The 24274-nt window shown below is 46.3% G+C and overlaps 2 protein-coding genes across 4 annotated transcripts in view; one reads left to right on the plus strand and one right to left on the minus strand.

Annotated features, from left to right (window-relative positions):
- The window catches only part of iqch (IQ motif containing H), a 117798-nt gene that overhangs the window by 75255 nt on the left and 18269 nt on the right, over window positions 1–24274 (minus strand). The window contains exons 9-13 of the mRNA XM_029751938.1: window positions 21551–21772; window positions 18623–18958; window positions 14891–14957; window positions 6949–7032; window positions 1914–2176 (exon numbers count right to left, since the gene is read on the minus strand). Coding sequence (XP_029607798.1) covers window positions 1914–2176; window positions 6949–7032; window positions 14891–14957; window positions 18623–18958; window positions 21551–21772 — 972 coding nt within the window. The remainder of the gene's footprint in view (window positions 1–1913; window positions 2177–6948; window positions 7033–14890; window positions 14958–18622; window positions 18959–21550; window positions 21773–24274) is intronic.
- aagab (alpha and gamma adaptin binding protein) overlaps window positions 6040–24274 on the plus strand; it is a 54683-nt gene continuing 36448 nt past the window's right edge. For 2 of the 3 annotated variants that reach the window (XM_029751940.1, XM_029751941.1), the window contains exon 1: window positions 6040–6145. In XM_029751940.1, the coding sequence (XP_029607800.1) occupies window positions 6139–6145 (7 nt within the window). In that variant the 5' untranslated portion in view covers window positions 6040–6138. The remainder of the gene's footprint in view (window positions 6146–24274) is intronic. The other variant, XM_029751939.1, reaches the window with a different exon arrangement.

The following is a 24274-nucleotide window of genomic DNA, read 5'->3' on the forward strand; positions in this document are numbered from 1 at the left end:
TCCTGACCGCTGCCTGATTCACCACCCTGACCGCTGCCTGATTCACCACCCTGACCGCTGCCTGATTCACCATCCTGACCGCTGCATGATTCACCATCCTGACCGCTGCCTGATTCACCATCCTGACCGCTGCCTGATTCACCTGATTCACCATCCTGACCGCTGCCTGATTCACCACCCTGACCGCTGCCTGATTCACCATCCTGATCGCTGCCATCCTAACCGCTGCCTGATTCACCATCCTGACCGCTGCCTGATTCACCACCCTGACCGCTGCCTGATTCACCATCCTGACCGCTGCCTGATTCACCACCCTGACCGCTGCCTGATTCACCATCCTGACCGCTGTCTGATTCACCATCCTGACCGCTGCCTGATTCACCACCCTGACCGCTGCCTGATTCACCATCCTGACCACTGCCTGATTCACCACCCTGACCGCTCCCTGATTCACCACCCTGACCGCTGCCTGATTCACCACCCTGACCGCTGTCTGATTCACCATCCTGAACGCTGCCTGATTCACCACCCTGACCGCTGCCTGATTCACCATCCTGACCGCTGCCTGATTCACCACCCTGACCGCTGCCTGATTCACCACCCTGACCGCTGCCTGATTCACCACCCTGACCGCTGCCTGATTCACCACCCTGACCTCTGCCTGATTCACCATCCTGACCGCTGCCTGATTCACCACCCTGACCGCTGCCTGATTCACCACCCTGACCGCTGCCTGATTCACCATCCTGACCGCTGCATGATTCACCATCCTGACCGCTGCCTGACTCACCATCCTGACCGCTGCCTGATTCACCTGATTCACCATCCTGACCGCTGCCTGATTCACCACCCTGACCGCTGCCTGATTCACCATCCTGATCGCTGCCATCCTAACCGCTGCCTGATTCACCATCCTGACCGCTGCCTGATTCACCACCCTGACCGCTGCCTGATTCACCATCCTGACCGCTGCCTGATTCACCACCCTGACCGCTGCCTGATTCACCATCCTGACCGCTGTCTGATTCACCATCCTGACCGCTGCCTGATTCACCACCCTGACCGCTGTCTGATTCACCATCCTGACCGCTGTCTGATTCACCACCCTGACCGCTGCCTGATTCACCACCCTGACCTCTGCCTGATTCACCATCCTGACCGCTGCCTGATTCACCACCCTGACCGCTGCCTGATTCACCACCCTGACCGCTGCCTGATTCACCATCCTGACCGCTGCATGATTCACCATCCTGACCGCTGCCTGATTCACCATCCTGACCGCTGCCTGATTCACCTGATTCACCATCCTGACCGCTGCCTGATTCACCACCCTGACCGCTGCCTGATTCACCATCCTGATCGCTGCCATCCTAACCGCTGCCTGATTCACCATCCTGACCGCTGCCTGATTCACCACCCTGACCGCTGCCTGATTCACCATCCTGACCGCTGCCTGATTCACCACCCTGACCGCTGCCTGATTCACCATCCTGACCGCTGTCTGATTCACCATCCTGACCGCTGCCTGATTCACCACCCTGACCGCTGTCTGATTCACCATCCTGACCGCTGTCTGATTCACCATCCTGACCGCTGCCTGATTCACCACCCTGACCGCTGTCTGATTCACCATCCTGACCGCTGTCTGATTCACCATCCTGACCGCTGCCTGATTCACCATCCTGACCGCTGCCTGATTCACCATCCTGACCGCTGCCTGATTCACCATCCTGAACCGCTGCCTGATTCACCATCCTGACCGCTACGCTCCTTTGGTTTCACTTCATAGCCAAACAGAATGTAAGCTGGCGACATCAGGCCACCCTTATTGTAATATTGCTGAAATCTCTTCGGGTACATTAGTAAATGTAGTTTATGTGTTAAGTGTAAATGTGATGTGTTCTCCTTCTTACCGGGAAGTCTTCCAGAGCATCAGGAGTGAGGATGGTGAAGCGTTTCGTGCAGGAGGCCTGGGTTGTCCTGGCCCCTCCTCCCCATCCGTCCCCTGGGTCTACCGTGGCCTCCTGGGGTCCTCCCGTGGCCTCCTGGGGTCCTCCCGTGGCCTCCTGGGGTCCACCCTGGCCTCTCTGTTGCAAGCCCAGCAGTCTGGTGTAATACTGGAACACGTCGTCTCCCAAACGCACAGGAGACACATAGATCACCTGCACGTTCTCATCTACACACAGAGACACACAGATCACCTGCACGTTCTCATCTACACACAGAGACACACAGATCACCTGCACGTTCTCATCTACACACAGAGACACACAGATCACCTGCACGTTCTCATCTACACACAGAGACATATAGATCACCAGCACGTTCTCATCTACACACAGAGACATATAGATCACCTGCACGTTCTCATCTACACACAGAGACACACAGATCACCTGCACGTTCTCATCTACACACAGAGACATATAGATCACCTGCACATTCTCATCTACACACAGAGACACACAGATCACCTGCACGTTCTCATCTACACACAGAGACATATAGATCACCTGCACGTTCTCATCTACACACAGAGACACACAGAGACATATAGATCACCTCCACATTCTCATCTACACACAGAGACATATAGAGACACATAGATCACCTCCACGTTCTCATCTACACACAGAGACATATAGAGACACATAGATCACCTGCACGTTCTCATCTACACACAGGAGACACACAGATCACCTCCACGTTCTCATTTACACACAGAGACACACAGATCACCTGCACGTTCTCATCTACACACAGAGACATATAGAGACATATAGATCACCTGCACGTTCTCATCTACACACAGGAGACACACAGATCACCTCCATGTTCTCATCTACACACAGAGACACACAGAGACACACAGATCACCTCCACGTTCTCATCTACACACAGAAACACACAGATCACCTCCACGTTCTCATCTACACACAGAGACATATAGATCACCTGCACGTTATCATCTACACACAGAGACACATAGATCACCTCCATGTTCTCATCTACACACAGAGACATATAGATCACCTCCACGTTCTCATCTACACACAGAGACACACAGATCACATCCACGTTCTCATCTACACACAGACATATAGAGACATATAGATCACCTCCACGTTCTCATCTACACACAGAGACACACAGAGACATATAGATCACCTCCACGTTCTCATCTACACACAGAGACACACAGAGACACATAGATCACCTCCATGTTCTCATCTACACACAGAGACACACAGAGACACACAGATCACCTCCACGTTCTCATCTACACACAGAGACACACAGAGACACACAGATCACCTCCACGTTCTCATCTACACACAGAAACAGACAGAGACACACAGATCACCTCCACGTTCTCATCTACACACAGAGACACATAGATCACCTCCACGTTCTCATCTACACACAGAGACACACAGAGACACACAGATCACCTCCATGTTCTCATCTACACACTGAGACACATAGATCACCTGCACGTTCTCATCTACACACAGAGACACACAGATCACCTCCACGTTCTCATCTACACACAGAAACACACAGATCACCTGCACATTCTCATCTACACACAGATCACCTACACACAGAGACACACAACGACACACAGATTACCTCCACGTTCTCATCTACACACAGAGACACACAGAGACACACAGATCACCTTCACGTTCTCATCTACACACAGAGACATAGATCACCTCCACGTTCTCATCTACACACAGAGACACATAGATCACCTGTACGTTCTCATCTACACACAGAAACACACAGATCACCTGCACGTTCTCATCTACACACAGAGACACACAGAGACATATAGATCACCTCCACGTTCTCATCTACACACAGAGACACACAGAAACACACAGATCACCTTCACATTCTCATCTACACACAGAGACATAGATCACCTCCACGTTGAATACGTATTGACTCAAGACATTTCAGCTTTTCATTTTTTATTAATTTCTAAAAACAAAATTCCACTTTGACATTATGGGGTATTGTATGAAGATCAGTGACACAAAATATCAATGTAATCCATTATAAATTCAGGCTGTAACACAACAACATTTGGAAAAGGGGGAGTGAATACTTTCTGAAGGTAATGTAGCTAGCTAGCTCTAGCTAATCTGATTTAAACAGCTTGTTTAGCTAGTTTCATTTACCCTAAAATTGTAGCTAGCTAGCTCTAGATAATCTGATTTAAACAGCATGCTTAGCTAGTTTCATTTACCCTAAAGTTGTAGCTAGCTAGCTCTAGCTAATCTGACTTAAACAGCTTGTTTCATTTACCCTAAAGTTGTAGCTAGCTAGCTCTAGCTAATCTGACATAAACAGCTTGTTTAGCTTGTTTCATTTACCCTAAAGTTGTAGCTAGCTAGCTCTAGCTAATCTGAGATAAACAGCTTGCTTAGCTAGTTTCATTTACCCTAAAATTGTAGCTAGCTAGCTCTAGTTAATCTGATTTAAACAGCATGCTTAGCTAGTTTCATTTACCCTAAAGTTGTAGCTAGCTAGCTCTAGCTAATCTGACTTAAACAGCTTGTTTCATTTACCCTAAAGTTGTAGCTAGCTAGCTCTAGCTAATCTGACATAAACAGCTTGTTTAGCTTGTTTCATTTACCCTAAAATTGTAGCTAGCTAGCTCTAGCTAATCTGAGATAAACAGCTTGCTTAGCTAGTTTAATTTACCCTAAAATTGTAGCTAGCTAGCTCTAGCTAATCTGATTTAAACAGAATGCTTAGCTAGTTTCATTTACCCTAAAGTTGTAGCTAGCTAGCTCTAGCTAATCTGACTTAAACAGCTAGTTTCATTTACCCTAAAGTTGTAGCTAGCTAGCTCTAGCTAATCTGACATAAACAGCTTGCTTAGCTTGTTTCATTTACCCTAAAGTTGTAGCTAGCTAGCTCTAGCTAATCTGACTTAAACAGCTTGTTTCATTTACCCTAAAGTTGTAGCTAGCTAGCTCTAGCTAATCTGAGATAAACAGCTTGCTTAGCTAGTTTTATTTACCCTAAAGTTGTAGCTAGCTAGCTCTAGCTAATCTGACTTAAACAGCTTGCATAGCTTGTCTCATTTACCCTAAAATCGTAGCTAGCTAGCTCTAGCTAATCTGACTTAAACAGCTTGCTTAGCTAGTTTTATTTACCCTAAAGTTGAAGCTAGCTAGCTCTAGCTAATCTGACATAAACAGCTTGCTTAGCTAGTTTCATTTACCCTAAAGTTGTAGCTAGCTAGCTCTAGCTAATCTGACTTAAACAGCTTGCATAGCTTGTCTCATTTACCCTAAAATTGTAGCTAGCTAGCTCTAGCTAATCTGATTTAAACAGCTTGCTTAGCTAGTTTTATTTACCCTAAAGTTGAAGCTAGCTAGCTCTAGCTAATCTGACATAAACAGCTTGCTTAGCTAGTTTCATTTACCCTAAAGTTGTAGCTAGCTAGCTCTAGCTAATCTGAGATAAACAGCTTGCTTAGCTTGTTTCATGTAGCCTAAAGTTGTAGCTAGCTAGCTCTAGCTAATCTGAGATAAACAGCTTGCTTAGCTAGTTTTATTTACCCTAAAGTTGTAGCTAGACATGCTGTCCCTAAATGAAGAGGGACTGTTATCAGAAATCAGTTGGTAGATCAGCATGTTTCACAGGGTTTAGGGCTGCGCTAACGTTAGCCTCACAAGTGAACTGCAGCTGTTCCGACCTCTGAGTGTCATGATGGCTCGCAGTAACGACACGCACATTTTTTTTCCAATTGGCACCCTAGTCATGAAATATTAGTTTAAAATTAGCAATAATTATATTAATTTAGACAACAACAAAAAATAATGAAGTTTTCTTGAGTGTATATGGTTAAGCGTGATTTTTTAATCTGCGAGAGAAGGGCTACCCCTTGGTGGAAAGAGGCTGTACGGGGCACAAAATGAGTTGCAAACGCGCGCTGCACGTTACGTCGTGACACATCACGATGTAAAACGTACGCCGTCAGAAGGGGTCCGTTTTTTTGACAATCAACGCTGAACGGAGACGTAGTTCACACCCTGGATATTGACGTCGCTACGGTCCCATTGGTTTTCATTGCGGCCTCGTTTGAATGTCGCTGTTACGCACATTTGTTACGGAATGGGGGGTGAGTTTACGTTAATGTTGGAGAAATCATGCTAGCTTTTGTGATATTGTCAAACATCAGAAATACTGCTCATTCATTGGTGCACAAAACAATTTAGCTAAAAATGTAAAATGGTACAACTAAAGGTGTCACTATGCTTCAGTTCGGCTCCCAGACGAAGTTGGCAAGGCGAACCAAACGAGTGTGCTTGAATACTCCCTTAAAAAATACCTTCGCTTAAGAAAACGATAGTACTGTTTGTCCATTTATACACTTCCTCAAAATAGATAACTCAAGAAATCTGTAATACATGTTGACAGTTTTTTTTGCCTTTTTTAATTCTCACAATTTTCCGTCTAACTAAGACGTTTGGTGCAGTATTTCTCAATGAAAAAAAATGTGCATGAAAACGAGTCTTCTCTTTGTTGAAGGACAACAAAAACTTGAAGAATTTCTACTGTTGACCAATCACCAACGAAAGGGGCGTAGTCTTCTGTCTACCGAGTGCGTCTTGCATCTATTAAAAAAAAAATGTGTGCCCGAACAGCCCCCCTCCCCCCAAAAAAACCTTACCGAAATCCAAAACGAACAAAAAAAACATCACAAAATGTCTTCATAATATATGCACAAACTCTTCCCGAACTGTTTCGGCTGGGAAGCAGGCGGACATCTGAAGACTTCCTCATCAAAGAATGTTATTATTTACAAGACGTATTATTATTTCAGCTTTGTTTCATTCAGCCTGTTTTAGGCAATGGACAACGCAGTCCTAAAGATGGCGCTGTAACGCTGTGTGACGTCATATCCGACAGCTCTTACCGTACCTCTGACATCACACAGTCGTCCCATCTGGACGTTCTGCAGGATGTCAAAACCCTTCAGGCTGAAACGCTGCAGCTGGGAGTAACCTGACAGTGGACACACAGAACACAGAACACAGGGTTAGAACACGGGGAACCTAACACACAGAACACAGAACACAGGGTTAGAACACGGGGAACCTAACACATAGAACACAGAACACAGGGTTAGAACACAGGGAACCTAACAGACAGAACAAAGAGAACCTAACACATAGAACACAGAATACAGGGTTAGAACACTGGGGAACATAACACCTAGAACACAGAACACAGGGTTAGAACACAGGGAACCTAACGAAGAGAACACAGAATACAGGGTTAGAACACAGAGTTACAACCTGACCCAGTCTACCATACACAGAACACAGGGTTACAACCTGACCCAGTCTGCCATACACAGAACACAGGGTTACAACCTGACCCAGTCTGCCATACACAGAACACAGGGTTACAACCTGACCCAGTCTACCATACACAGAACACAGAGTTACAACCTGACCCAGTCTACCATACACAGAACACAGAACACAGGGTTACAACCTGACCCAGTCTACCATACACAGAACACAGGGTTACAACCTGACCCAGTCTACCATACACAGAACACAGAGTTACAACCTGACCCAGTCTACCATACACAGAACACAGGGTTACATACTGACCCAGTCTACCATACACAGAACACAGAACACAGGGTTACAACCTGACCCAGTCTGCCATACACAGAACACAGAGTTACAACCTGACCCAGTCTGCCATGCACAGAACACAGAGTTACAACCTGACCCAGTCTACCATACACAGAACACAGGGTTACAACCTGACCCAGTCTGCCATACACAGAACACAGAACACAGGGTTACAACCTGACCCAGTCTGCCATACACAGAACACAGAACACAGAGTTACAACCTGACCCAGTCTGCCATACACAGAACACAGAGTTACAACCTGACCCAGTCTGCCATACACAAAACACAGAACACAGAGTTACAACCTGACCCAGTCTGCCATACACAGAACACAGGGTTACAACCTGACCCAGTCTGCCATACACAGAACACAGGGTTACAACCTGACCCAGTCTACCATACACAGAACACAGAACACAGGGTTACAACCTGACCCAGTCTACCATACACAGAACACAGGGTTACAACCTGACCCAGTCTGCCATACACAGAACACAGAGTTACAACCTGACCCAGTCTGCCATACACAGAACACAGGGTTACAACCTGACCCAGTCTGCCATACACAGAACACAGGGTTACAACCTGACCCAGTCTACCATACACAGAACACAGGGTTACAACCTGACCCAGTCTACCATGCACAGAACACAGGGTTACAACCTGACCCAGTCTGCCATACACAGAACACAGGGTTACAACCTGACCCAGTCTACCATACACAGAACACAGAACACAGGGTTACAACCTGACCCAGTCTACCATACACAGAACACAGGGTTACAACCTGACCCAGTCTACCATACACAGAACACAGGGTTACAACCTGACCCAGTCTACCATACACAGAACACAGAGTTACAACCTGACCCAGTCTGCCATACACAGAACACAGAACACAGAGTTACAACCTGACCCAGTCTACCATACACAGAACACAGGGTTACAACCTGACCCAGTCTGCCATACACAGAACACAGAACACAGGGTTACAACCTGACCCAGTCTACCATACACAGAACACAGAGTTACAACCTGACCCAGTCTGCCATACACAGAACACAGAACACAGAGTTACAACCTGACCCAGTCTACCATACACAGAACACAGGGTTACAACCTGACCCAGTCTACCATACACAGAACACAGAGTTACATCAGAACCAGTCAGCATAGTGATAGCTGGACTGCCTGGCTGACCTGCTAGTGTAGAGAGAGAGAGAGAGAGAGAGAGAGAGAGAGAGACAATCCTCAGATGGATCGAGGTAATTAAATTAAATGATTGGCTTCCTGCTAATTAACAACAATGGGGTTCAACTCGCTAATTATCTTCTCCGAGCTCAACACACACACACACACACACACACACACACACACACACACACACACACACACACACACACACACACACCACTCTACTCCTCATAAAACATTCCATCTGTTTGTAATTAGCTCTAATAAATCATTTGAGACGATAGTTTATTAAGGATTGAGAAGCGCACGCCTCATATCTGTCTGTGTGCTTTTCCTCATTCCGACCAATGAAATAAAAAAGAGAGAGAGGCCATCTAAAAACGACCCACGACGGAAACCGTAGAAACAAGATACAGTATTCTATCCTGTAGTCCATTACCTGTAAATTATCTGGGGGGACGGGGGCAGAATACATCCCCTGTGGCTCGTTGAAATATAGTCTTTACTAAGGGTTAACGGCTGTTCATTTAGCTTTAACTCTAAATCCCTAAATGAAATGGCAATAGAGGAGAGAGCTTTCTGTTCTGTTCACTCCCTCCTTCTCTGGCATTCAGACTCTCACGGGTCTCCTCGTGTATGTGAGGGAGAGACCTACCTAATGATGGGATGTGTCTGTGAGAGAGACCTACCTACCTAATGATGGGATGTGTCTGTGAGGGAGAGACCTACCTAATGATGGGATGTGTCTGTGAGGGAGAGACCTACCTAATGATGGGATGTGTCTGTGTGAGAGAGACCTACCTAATGATGGGATGTGTCTGTGAGAGAGAGACCTACCTACCTAATGAGGGGATGTGTCTGTGAGAGAGACCTACCTAATGATGGGATGTGTCTGTGAGAGAGAGAGACCTACCTACCTAATGATGGGATGTGTCTGTGAGGGAGACCCCTACCTACCTAATGATGGGATGTGTCTGTGAGAGAGACCTACCTAATGATGGGATGTGTCTGTGAGGGAGAGACCTACCTACCTAATGATGGGATGTGTCTGTGAGGGAGAGACCTACCTACCTAATGATGGGATGTGTCTGTGAGGGAGAGACCTACCTACCTAATGATGGGATGTGTCTGTGAGAGAGACCTACCTAATGATGGGATGTGTCTGTGAGAGAGACCTACCTAATGATGGGATGTGTCTGTGAGAGAGAGACCTACCTAATGATGGGATGTGTCTGTGTGAGAGAGACCTACCTAATGATGGGATGTGTCTGTGTGAGAGAGAGACCTACCTAATGATGGGATGTGTCTGTGAGGGAGAGACCTACCTACCTAATGATGGGATGTGTCTGTGAGAGAGACCTACCTAATGATGGGATGTGTCTGTGAGGGAGAGACCTACCTACCTAATGATGGGATGTGTCTGTGAGGGAGAGACCTACCTAATGATGGGATGTGTCTGTGAGAGAGACCTACCTAATGATGGGATGTGTCTGTGAGAGAGAGACCTACCTAATGATGGGATGTGTCTGTGTGAGAGAGAGACCTACCTAATGATGGGATGTGTCTGTGAGAGAGAGACCTACCTAATGATGGGATGTGTCTGTGAGAGAGAGACCTACCTAATGATGGGATGTGTCTGTGAGAGAGAGACCTACCTAATGATGGGATGTGTCTGTGAGGGAGAGACCTACCTAATGATGGGATGTGTCTGTGTTAGAGAGAGACCTACCTACCTAATGATGGGATGTGTCTGTGTGAGAGAGAGACCTACCTACCTAATGATGGGATGTGTCTGTGTGAGAGAGAGACCTACCTACCTAATGATGGGATGTGTCTGTGAGAGAGAGACCTACCTAATGATGGGATGTGTCTGTGAGAGAGAGAGACCTACTTACCTAATGATGGGATGTGTCTGTGAGAGAGAGAGACCTACTTACCTAATGATGGGATGTGTCTGTGTGAGGGAGAGACCTACCTAATGATGGGATGTGTCTGTGTGAGGGAGAGACCTACCTAATGATGGGATGTGTCTGTGTGAGAGAGAGACCTACCTAATGATGGGATGTGTCTGTGAGAGAGAGACCTACCTAATGATGGGATGTGTCTGTGAGAGAGAGACCTACCTACCTAATGATGGGATGTGTCTGTGAGAGAGAGAGACCTACCTACCTAATGATGGGATGTGTCTGTGAGAGAGAGACCTACCTAATGATGGGATGTGTCTGTGTGAGAGAGACCTACCTAATGATGGGATGTGTCTGTGTGAGAGAGACCTACCTACCTAATGATGGGATGTGTCTGTGTGAGAGAGACCTACCTACCTAATGATGGGATGTGTCTGTGTGAGGGAGAGACCTACCTAATGATGGGATGTGTCTGTGAGAGAGAGACCTACCTACCTAATGATGGGATGTGTCTGTGTGAGGGAGAGACCTACCTACCTAATGATGGGATGTGTCTGTGAGAGAGACCTACCTAATGATGGGATGTGTCTGTGTGAGAGAGACCTACCTAATGATGGGATGTGTCTGTGTGAGAGAGACCTACCTAATGATGGGATGTGGCTGTGAGAGAGAGACCTACCTACCTAATGATGGGATGTGTCTGTGAGAGAGAGACCTACCTACCTAATGATGGGATGTGTCTGTGAGGGAGAGACCTACCTAATGATGGGATGTGTCTGTGTGAGAGAGACCTACCTAATGATGGGATGTGTCTGTGAGAGAGAGACCTACCTACTAAGGGTTAACGGCTGTTCATTTAGCTTTAACTCTAAATCCCTAAATGAAATGGCAATAGAGGAGAGAGCTTTCTGTTCTGTTCACTCCCTCCTTCTCTGGCATTCAGACTCTCACGGGTCTCCTCGTGTCTGTGAGGGAGAGACCTACCTAATGATGGGATGTGTCTGTGAGAGAGACCTACCTACCTAATGATGGGATGTGTCTGTGAGGGAGAGACCTACCTAATGATGGGATGTGTCTGTGAGGGAGAGACCTACCTAATGATGGGATGTGTCTGTGTGAGAGAGACCTACCTAATGATGGGATGTGTCTGTGAGAGAGAGACCTACCTACCTAATGATGGGATGTGTCTGTGAGAGAGACCTACCTAATGATGGGATGTGTCTGTGAGGGAGAGACCTACCTAATGATGGGATGTGTCTGTGTGAGAGAGACCTACCTACCTAATGATGGGATGTGTCTGTGTTAGAGAGAGACCTACCTACCTAATGATGGGATGTGTCTGTGTGAGAGAGAGACCTACCTAATGATGGGATGTGTCTGTGAGAGAGAGACCTACCTACCTAATGATGGGATGTGTCTGTGAGAGAGAGACCTACCTAATGATGGGATGTGTCTGTGAGAGAGAGAGACCTACTTACCTAATGATGGGATGTGTCTGTGTGAGGGAGAGACCTACCTAATGATGGGATGTGTCTGTGTGAGGGAGAGACCTACCTAATGATGGGATGTGTCTGTGTGAGAGAGAGACCTACCTAATGATGGGATGTGTCTGTGAGAGAGAGACCTACCTAATGATGGGATGTGTCTGTGAGAGAGAGACCTACCTACCTAATGATGGGGTGTGTCTGTGAGAGAGAGAGACCTACCTACCTAATGATGGGATGTGTCTGTGAGAGAGAGACCTACCTAATGATGGGATGTGTCTGTGTGAGAGAGACCTACCTAATGATGGGATGTGTCTGTGAGAGAGACCTACCTAATGATGGGATGTGTCTGTGTGAGAGAGACCTACCTACCTAATGATGGGATGTGTCTGTGTGAGGGAGAGACCTACCTAATGATGGGATGTGTCTGTGAGAGAGAGACCTACCTACCTAATGATGGGATGTGTCTGTGTGAGGGAGAGACCTACCTACCTAATGATGGGATGTGTCTGTGAGAGAGACCTACCTAATGATGGGATGTGTCTGTGAGGGAGAGACCTACCTACCTAATGATGGGATGTGTCTGTGTGAGAGAGACCTACCTAATGATGGGATGTGGCTGTGAGAGAGAGACCTACCTACCTAATGATGGGATGTGTCTGTGAGAGAGAGACCTACCTACCTAATGATGGGATGTGTCTGTGAGGGAGAGACCTACCTAATGATGGGATGTGTCTGTGTGAGAGAGACCTACCTAATGATGGGATGTGTCTGTGAGAGAGAGACCTACCTACCTAATGATGGGATGTGTCTGTGTGAGAGAGACCTACCTACCTAATGATGGGATGTGTCTGTGTTAGAGAGAGACCTACCTACCTAATGATGGGATGTGTCTGTGAGAGAGAGACCTACCTAATGATGGGATGTGTCTGTGTTAGAGAGACCTACCTACCTAATGATGGGATGTGTCTGTGAGAGAGAGACCTACCTACCTAATGATGGGATGTGTCTGTGTGAGAGAGACCTACCTAATGATGGGATGTGTCTGTGAGGGAGACCTACCTACCTAATGATGGGATGTGTCTGTGAGAGAGACCTACCTAATGATGGGATGTGTCTGTGAGAGAGTCCTACCTACCTAATGATGGGATGTGTCTGTGAGAGAGACCTACCTACCTAATGATGGGATGTGTCTGTGAGGGAGAGACCTACCTAATGATGGGATGTGTCTGTGTGAGAGAGACCTACCTAATGATGGGATGTGTCTGTGAGAGAGACCTACCTAATGATGGGATGTGTCTGTGAGAGAGACCTACCTAATGATGGGATGTGTCTGTGTGAGAGAGACCTACCTACCTAATGATGGGATGTGTCTGTGTGAGAGAGAGACCTACCTACCTAATGATGGGATGTGTCTGTGTGAGAGAGACCTACCTAATGATGGGATGTGTCTGTGAGAGAGAGACCTACCTAATGATGGGATGTGTCTGTGTGAGAGAGACCTACCTACCTAATGATGGGATGTGTCTGTGTGAGAGAGAGACCTACCTAATGATGGGATGTGTCTGTGTGAGAGAGACCTACCTACCTAATGATGGGATGTGTCTGTGTGAGAGAGAGACCTACCTAATGATGGGATGTGTCTGTGTGAGGGAGACCTACCTAATGATGGGATGTGTCTGTGAGAGAGAGACCTACCTAATGATGGGATGTGTCTGTGTGAGAGAGACCTACCTACCTAATGATGGGATGTGTCTGTGTGAGAGAGAGACCTACCTAATGATGGAATGTGTCTGTGTGAGAGAGAGACCTACCTAATGATGGGATGTGTCTGTGTGAGGGAGACCTACCTAATGATGGGATGTGTCTGTGAGAGAGAGACCTACCTAATGATGGGATGTGTCTGTGTGAGAGAGACCTACCTACCTAATGATGGGATGTGTCTGTGTGAGAGAGAGACCTACCTAATGATGGAATGTGTCTGTGTGAGAGAGAGACCTACCTAATGATGGGATGTGTCTGTGTGAGAGAGAGACCTACCTACCTAATGATGGGATGTGTCTGTGTGAGGGAGACCTACTGTAATGGAAATTATATGATTAAAGGTTTGACTAAATGATATCACCCTGAAAATCTATAACTGAGTGATTATAATGTTAATGTACTACTGTGTGTGAGTAGGCTGTTTAAGACTAGGACACTGGTACCACTTCAAAATGAGCCGGGCAGAGTTGATAAGACGACCTTGTGAAAGGAACAGGAGAAGAGGCCTCCCTCAGTTAGGGAGAGAAACAACGGCCTGGGAACGGCTTAGCTGGCAGGAGATTAGAAGACAGGTGGCAAGGTTTGATAATGAATGTATGTGAACTGTGGAAAAATACAGCCGCCTAAAGCAGGGTGGAGTTCTCTACTGATGTAAGTTTATTTGTGTGTGTGTGTGTTAATATAAAAGGCTTTGTACATTGTAAGGATTTCAGAGCTCTCATAAATAAACGTTTTGACCCTTGTGGGCTGGTTCTCCATCTGCGTCATTCAACCAGAATCTTACACCCTCTGGGGGGGGCAGACTGAGTAGTTTAATTGAAGTTCGGTTTAAGAACATTGATAACTTAATTCCCGTAACAATTACCTAATGATGGGATGTGTATGATGGTCCTTCTGGAAGCCTGGATGTGTTTCCAGTTGGCTGACAGATACTAGAGGAGGACAAGAGGAACATAGATCAGTGATGCGACTGTCCTGAAGACAGACAGACAGACAGACAGACAGACAGACAGACAGAGGCTGAGTACATGATTGACCACGAGAATCCAAATCGGTCAGATCTGAGGGAGAGATACCTACCGAATGAGAGATTCCCCGGCAAACCCAGGCATTTCACGTAAACACATTTATGATTTCTTGCCTCAAAAACGGGCTGCGGATCGTATGCAAAGTTAATTGTTATTGTAGGTGAGAGTAGTAGTTTCTGAATGTGGCAATGTTAAGTGTCTCTCTCCCTCTCCATCTGGCCTTTAACAAGTATCCATGTTGTTGTCATTCCGCTAGGGATCTTTTTTCAGCGGATTAAGTCTCCAGTCAATAACCGATGCAGAGTGTGTGTGTTTAGCCTGTGTTCCCATTTACGAAAGTATTGCGAAAGTATTCACCCCCTTGGCATTTTTCCTATTTTGTTGCCTTACAACCTGGAATTAAAATGTATTTTTGGGGGGGGGTTTGTATCATTTGATTTACACAATATGCCTACCGCTTTGAAGATGCAAAATAGGTTTTTATTGTGAAACAAACAAGAAATAAGGCACAAAAAATAATAATAATAATTAGCGTGCATAATTATTCACCCCTCCAAAGTCAATACTTTGTAGAGACACCTTTTGCAGCAAATACAGCTGCAAGTCTCTTGGGGTATGTCTCTATAAGCTTGGCACACATCCACCTTGGCACATCCACTCAGCCACTCTGATTTTTGTCCATTCTTCAAGGCAAAACTGCTCCAGCTCCTTCAAGTTGGATGGTTTCCGCTGGTGTACAGCAATCTTTAAGTCATACCACAGATTCTCAATTGGATTGAGGTCTGGGCTTTGACTCGGGCCATTCCAAGACATTTAAATGTTTCCCCTTAAACCACTCGAGTGTTGCTTTAGCAGTATGCTTAAGGTCATTCTCCTGCTGGAAGATGAACCTCCGTCCCAGTCTCAAATCTCTGAAAGACTGAAACAGGTTTCCCTCAAGAATTTCCCTGTATTTAGCGCCATCCATCATTCCTTCAATTCTGACCAGTTTCCCAGTCCCTGCTGATGAAAAACATCTCCACAGCATGATGCTGCCACCACCATGCTTCACTGTGAGGATGTTGTTCTCGGGGTGATGAGAGGTGTTGGGTTTGCGCCAGACATAGCGTTTTCCTTGATGGCAAAAAAACAAAATTTTAGTCTCTTCTGACCAGAGTACCTTCTTCCATATGTTTGGTGAGTCTCCCACATGCCTTTTGGCAAACACCAAACGTGTTTGCTTATTTTTTTCTTTAAGCAATTGCTTTTTTCTGGCCACTCTTCTGTAAAGCCCAGCTCTGTGGAGTGTAAAGTGGTCCTATGGACAGATACTCCAATCTCCGCTGTGGAGCTTTGCCGCTCCCTCAGGGTTATCTCTGGTCTCTTTGTTGCCTCTCTGATTAATGCCCTCCTTGCCTGGTCCGTGAGTTTTGGTGGGCGGCCCTCTCTTTAACGGTGCTCCGTGGGATGTTCAAAGTTTCTGATATTTTTTAATAACCCAACCCTGATCTGTACTTCTCCACAACTTTGTCCCTGACCTGTTTGGAGAGCTCCTTGGTCTTCATGGTGCCCCTTGCATATTGGTGTTGCAGACTTTGGGGCCTTTCAGAACAGGTGTATATATACTGAGATCATGTGACAGATCATGTGACACTTAGACTGCACACAGGTGGACTTTATTTAACTAATTATGTGACTTCTGAAGGTAATTGGTTGCACCAGATCTTATTTAAGGGCTTCATAGCAAAGTGTCACTTTTCCGTTTTGTTATTTTTTTGAATTTTTATATTGTTCTATTTTTCATTTCACTTCACCAATTTAGACTATTTTGTGTTTATGTCCATTACATGAAATCCAAATAAAAATCTATTTAAATTACAGGTTGAAATGCAACAAAATAGGAAAAACACCAAGGGGGATGAATACTTTTGCAAAGCACTGTAATTAGGTAGCAAATAAATAATTAAGCCAATTTGTGTAGTAATGAAGGCTGGGGTTTTTGCAAATGCAAGGAGGTTACGACTGTTCAGAATGACAATATGAAGTTATGATAATAAATTGACTGTTTATAGATGTGATAGGTGGGTAATCAGGAGAGGTGGAGTCAGGCGCAGGAGACAGATGATTCCGGGGAATAAACTTTTAATAAATATTCACACGGGAAAACAATGAAAAGAACGGAGTGCAGGGTGTGCTAAATAAAAAGGCACCACCCTTTTTAGAACGATCACCAGGGACGCAGCCCAAATACAATACTCCGTAACCCCAAGAGGGAAAAACACACATCCTCATAACCAACATACAACCCTGACAACAATCCTGCACAAACCACAAACCTAACTCGCTAGCCTAAATACCCCTCCCCACTAACAACTAATACAAAACAGGTGCGTAACTAACCTAGGCCTAACTAACAGAACGTGAAACATAGATCAGCGGCAGCTAGTAGGCCGGCGACGACGAGCGCCGAGCGCCGCCCGGGCGAGGAGGGGCGCCACCTTCCGTAGGTGTCGTGACAATAGGTTTAATTCGGGAGATGGTAACTCTTTAAAGAACCGCTCTCGTGGTGCCGCAGATCTTAATGAGTTAATTGTTACATGATTAATTTTAAATCGGGTAACAATTAAACATAGTTAGTTAATTAGATAAATAACAGTCTTCAGATTAATGTAAAAGTCAAGTCACGACACAGAGACAAACTGACAAGAGAGATGGATATGATACACAGAGACACAGACAGAGACACAGAGACACAGACAGAGACACAGACAGACACAGACAGAGACACAGACACAGAGACACAGACAGAGACACAGACAGAAACACAGAGACACAGACAGAAACACAGACAGAGACACAGAGACAGAGACACACAGACAGAAACACAGAGACACAGACAGAGACACACAGACAGAAACACAGAGACACAGAGACACAGACAGAGACACACAGACACAGAGACACAGACAGAGACACACAGACGCAGACACAGACAGAAACACAGACACAGACAGAGACACAGACAGAGACACAGACAGAGACACAGACAGAGACACAGACACAGACAGAAACACAGACACAGACAGAGACACAGACAGAGACAGAGACACAGACAGAGACACAGACAGAGACACAGACAGAGACACAGACACAGACAGAGACACAGAGACACAGACAGAGACACAGACAGAGACACAGACAGAGACACAGAGACACAGAGACACAGACAGAGACACACAGACACAGACAGAGACACAGACAGAGACACAGACAGAGACAGAGACACAGACAGAGACACAGACAGAGACAGAGACAGAGACACAGACACAGACAGAGACACAGACAGAGACACAGACAGAGACACAGAGACACAGACAGAAACACAGACACAGACAGAGACACAGACAGAGACACAGAGACACAGAGACACAGACAGAGACAGAGACAGAGACACAGACAGAGACACAGACAGAGACAGAGACAGAGACAGAGACACAGACAGAGACACAGACACGGGCGGACAGACAGACGGACGGAGGGACGGACGGACCGACTGACCGACCGACAGACAGACAGACAGACAGACAGACCTGGCCCCTGATGCGATAGTTATCCAGGTGTATCCTCCTGCTCTCCTGCAGGCTCTTCCTGACGCGGCCCAGTTGAGCGTGCATCAGCCAGGAGATAGCAATGGTCCCCGCCGCCCACTTCCTGTGTCGGTGGCGCAGGTAGGCGTTGCGGGCTCGGTGGCGCCTCCAGCAGCTCTGGATCCGTACCGCGGCAGCCTCCGTGCCTCCCTCCCCCCGGTAACGCTGCCCTGGTCGGTACACCAGGTCCCAAACCTCCTCTCTGTTCTCCATCGCCGAGAGGAGACGCTCCAACCAGCTAACGCCTCCTCTTCCTACGGCCCAGTTCAGATCCCCGCTCTGGAGAAGAACAGGGACAGTGATCCGTAATGCGATAGAAACAATGTACCTTCCGCTGTGCGGCAAACCTGAACGTTGGGAAAATTCAGTGCAAATTCTGGCACGCGTTTAACTGTGAACACTGAGACTGTACCTGCTTTAAGTTACAGTTTTACTGTGAACACTGAGGCTGTACCTGCTTTAAGTTACAGTTTTACTGTGAACACTGAGGCTGTACCTGCTTTAAGTTAGTTTTACTGTGAACACTGAGGCTGTACCCGCTTTAAGTTACAGTTTATCTGTGAACACTGAGGCTGTACCTGCTTTAAGTTAGTTTTACTGTGAACACTGAGGCTGTACCTGCTTTAAGTTACAGTTTTACTGTGAACGCTGAGGCTGTACCAGCTTTAAGTTACAGTTTTACTGTGAACACTGAGGCTGTACCTGCTTTAAGTTAGTTTTACTGTGAACACTGAGGCTGTACCTGCTTTAAGTTACAGTTTTACTGTCAACACAGAGGCTGTACCCACTTTAAGTTACAGTTTTACTGTGAACACTGAGGCTGTACCAGCTTTAAGTTACAGTTTTACTGTGAACACTGAGGCTGTACCTGCTTTAAGTTACAGTTTTACTGTGAACACTGAGGCTGTACCTGCTTTAAGTTACAGTTTTACTGTGAACACTGAGGCTGTACCTGCTTTAAGTTAGTTTAACTTTTAACACTGAGGCTGTACCTGCTTTAAGTTACAGTTTTACTGTGAACACTGAGGCTGTACCTGCTTTAAGTTACTGTTTTACTGTCAACACTGAGGCTGTACCAGCTTTAAGTTACAGTTTTACTGTGAACACTGAGGCTGTACCTGCTTTAAGTTACAGTTTTACTGTGAACACTGAGGCTGTACCTGCTTTAAGTTACAGTTGTTTGTGAACATTGAGGCTGTACCCGCTTTAAGTTACAGTTGTACTGTGAACACTGAGGCTGTACCTGCTTTAAGTTACAGTTGTACTGTGAACGCTGAGGCTGTACCTGCTTTCAGTTACAGTTTTACTGTGAACACTGAGGCTGTACCTGCTTTCAGTTACAGTTTTACTGTGAACACTGAGGCTGTACCTGCTTTAAGTTAGTTTTACTGTGAACACTGAGGCTGTACCTGCTTTAAGTTACAGTTTTACTGTCAACACTGAGGCTGTATCTGCTTTAAGTTAGTTTAACTGTGAACACTGAGGCTGTACCCGCTTTAAGTTAGTTTTACTGTGAACACTGAGGCTGTACCTGCTTTAAGTTAGAGTTTTACTGTGAACACTGAGGCTGTACCTGCTTTAAGTTACAGTTTTACTGTGAACGCTGAGGCTGTACCTGCTTTAAGTTAGTTTTACTGTGAACACTGAGGCTGTACCAGCTTTAAGTTACAGTTTTACTGTGAACACTGAGGCTGTACCTGCTTTAAGTTAGTTTTACTGTGAACACTGAGCCTGTACCTGCTTTAAGTTACAGTTTTACTGTGAACACTGAGGCTGTACCTGCTTTAAGTTAGTTTAACTGTGAACACTGAGACTGTACCTGCTTTAAGTTAGTTTAACTGTTAACACTGAGGCTGTACCTGCTTTAAGTTACAGTTTTACTGTGAACACTGAGGCTGTACCTGCTTTAAGTTACTGTTTTACTGTCAACACTGAGGCTGTACCTGCTTTAAGTTACAGTTGTTTGTGAACACTGAGGCTGTACCTGCTTTAAGTTACAGTTGTACTGTGAACGCTGAGGCTGTACCTGCTTTTAGTTACAGTTTTACTGTCAACACTGAGGCTGTACCTGCTTTAAGTTACAGTTTTACTGTCAACACTGAGGCTGTATCTGCTTTAAGTTAGTTTAACTGTGAACACTGAGGCTGTACCCACTTTAAGTTAGTTTTACTGTGAACACTGAGGCTGTACCTGCTTTAAGTTAGTTTTACTGTGAACACTGAGGCTGTACCTGCTTTAAGTTACAGTTTTACTGTGAACGCTGAGGCTGTACCTGCTTTAAGTTACAGTTTTACTGTGAACACTGAGGCTGTACCTGCTTTAAGTTACAGTTTTACTGTCAACACTGAGGCTGTACCTGCTTTAAGTTACAGTTTTACTGTGAACACTGAGGCTGTATCTGCTTTAAGTTACAGTTTTACTGTCAACACTGAGGCTGTACCCGTTTTAAGTTACAGTTTTACTGTCAACACTGAGGCTGTACCTGCTTTAAGTTACAGTTTTACTGTCAACACTGAGGCTGTACCCGTTTTAAGTTACAGTTTTACTGTCAACACTGAGGCTGTACCTGCTTTAAGTTACAGTTTATCTGTCAACAGAGGCTGTACCTGCTTTAAGTTAGTTTTACTGTAAACACTGAGGCTGTACCTGCTTTAAGTTACAGTTGTACTGTGAAACCTATGAATTTATAAACCAGACTAAGTCTTACGTAGTCAGATTGGTTCATATTATGTTGATTTCCATCACAACTCCCACAGTAGAAGAAAACGTCGGAAACGTTGTAACGTCGGAAACGCTGTAACGTCGGAAACGCTGTAAACTTGAGCGAAGTTCAATCTCGTGCATCTCTCTCACACAGTCACCCCCACCCACCTGTGCCAGCTGTACCAGCCTCTCTCCGTTGACCCTGGCTATGGGGACAGCATACTGCCTCAGAAGACTCTCCAGCCCCAACAGCACCTCCACCAGCAGGCCCCAGCACAGACAGTAGTGCTGCTTGAAGCGGCAGAAGTCTGGGGCCATGGGATTGATGTGGCCCTCCAGGATGGTGAAGGACAACTTACTGATGGATATGGAAGCCAGAGCAGGGAGACACTGGAGAGAGAAAAAAACAGTACTGGATTATAGAAGAGAGAAGCAAACATCGGAAGATCGGAACATCGGAACATCGGAACATCTGAACATCTGAACATCGGAACATCGGAACATCTGAACATCTGAACATCGGAACATCGGAACATCTGAACATCAGAACATCTGAACATCGGAACATCGGAACATCTGAACATCGGAACATCTGAACATCGGAACATCAGAACATCGGAACATCAGAACATCAGAACATCGGAACATCTGAACATCGGAACATTGGAACATCAGATGTTCAGATGTTCCGATACTCAGATGTTCAGATGTTCCGATGTTCCGATGTTCCAATGTTTAGATGTTCAGATGTTCCGAACATCTAAACATCGGAACATTGGAACATCTGAACATCTGAGTATCGGAACATCTGAACATCTGAGTATCGGAACATCGGAACATTGAGTATCGGAACATTGAGTATCGGAACATCTGAGTATCGGAACATCTGAGTATCGGAACATCTGAGTATCGGAACATCTGAGTATCGGAACATCTGAACATCGGAACATCTGAGTATCAGAACATCGGAACATTGAGTATCGGAACATTGAGTATCGGAACATCTGAGTATCAGAACATCTGAACATCTGAGTATCGGAACATCTGAACATCTGAGTATCGGAACATCTGAACATCTGAGTATCAGAACATCGGAACATTGAGTATCGGAACATTGAGTATCGGAACATCTGAGTATCAGAACATCTGAACATCTGAGTATCGGAACATCTGAACATCTGAGTATCAGAACATCTGAACATCTGAACATCTAAACATCTAAACATCTAAACATCGGAACATCGGAACATCGGAACATCTAAACATCGGAACATCTGAGCATCACAACTGAGAATTGTAAAGTTTTCTCTCCGACCCCATTACAAAATTTCAGGAAATGAACTTTAAAAATTTAAATTCTCTCTCCACCATCAAGAGCGGGGCCACTAAAATGTTTTGCTGCGAGGTGGAAGCAAATCTTGCTTAGGTCTCCCAAAAGGACAGTTTCTTTACTAGCTCTGGTGACAAGTAGAATTTTACAACCCTAGTCACAAGAGACGAAGGTCCAAGCTAGATACCTGGGGGTTGAGGGGTGAGACAGGAAGTACCAACCTGGGGGTTGAGGGGTGAAACAGGAAGTACCAACCTGGGGGTTGAGGGGTGAAACAGGAAGTACCAACCTGGGGGTTGAGGGGTGAAACAGGAAGTACCAACCTGAGGGTTGAGGGGTGAAACAGGAAGTACCAACCTGGGGGTTGAGGGGTGAAACAGGAAGTACCAACCTGAGGGTTGAGGGGTGAAACAGGAAGTACCAACCTGGGGGTTGAGGGGTGAAACAGGAAGTACCAACCTGAGGGTTGAGGGGTGAAACAGGAAGTACCAACCTGAGGGTTGAGGGGTGAAACAGGAAGTACCAACCTGGGGGTTGAGGGGTGAAACAGGAAGTACCAACCTGGGGGTTGAGGGGTGAAACAGGAAGTACAAACCTGGGGGTTGAGGGGTGAAACAGGAAGTACAACCTGGGGTTGAGGGGTGAAACAGGAGTACCACCTGGGGGTTGAGGGGTGAAACAGGAAGTACCAACCTGGGGGTTGAGGGGTGAAACAGGAAGTACCAACCTGGGGGTTGAGGGGTGAAACAGGAAGTACCACCTGAGGGTTGAGGGGTGAAACAGGAAGTTACCAACCTGGGGTTGAGGGGTGAAACAGAAGTACCACCTGAGGTTGAAGGGGTGAAACAGGAAGTACCAACCTGAGGGTTGAGGGGTGAAACAGGAAGTACCAACCTGTAGGGTTTGAGGGGTAAAACAGGAAGTACCACCTGGGGGTTGAGGGTGAAACAGGGAAGTACCAACCTGAGGGTTGAGGGGTGAAACAGAAGTACCAACCTGAGGGGTTGAGGGGTGAAACAGGAAGTACCACCTGGGGGTTGAGGGGTGAAAACAGGAAGTACCAACCTGGGGTTGAGGGGTGAAACAGGAAGTACCAACCTGGGGGTTGAGGGTGAAACAGGAAGTACCAAACCTGGGGGGTTTGAGGGGTGAAACAGGAAGTACCACCTGGGGGTTGAGGGTGAACAGGAAGTACCAACCTGGGGGTTGAGGGGTGAAACAGGAAGTACCAACCTGGGGGTTGAGCGGTGCGACAGGAAGTACCAACCTGGGGGTTGAGGGGTGAAACAGGAAGTACCAACCTGGGGGTTGAGGGGTGAAACAGGAAGTACCAACCTGGGGGTTGAGGGGTGAAACAGGAAGTACCAACCTGGGGGTTGAGGGGTGAAACAGGAAGTACCAACCTGGGGGTTGAGGGGTGAGACAGGAAGTACCAACCTGGGGTTGAGGGGTGAAACAGGAAGTACCAACCTGGGGGTTGAGGGGTGAAACAGGAAGTACCAACCTGGGGGTTGAGGGGTGAAACAGGAAGTACCAACCTGGGGGTTGAGGGGTGAAACAGG

This window comes from Salmo trutta, chromosome 4, assembly GCF_901001165.1.
Source record: "Salmo trutta chromosome 4, fSalTru1.1, whole genome shotgun sequence".
NCBI classification, from domain to species: Eukaryota; Metazoa; Chordata; class Actinopteri; order Salmoniformes; family Salmonidae; genus Salmo; species Salmo trutta.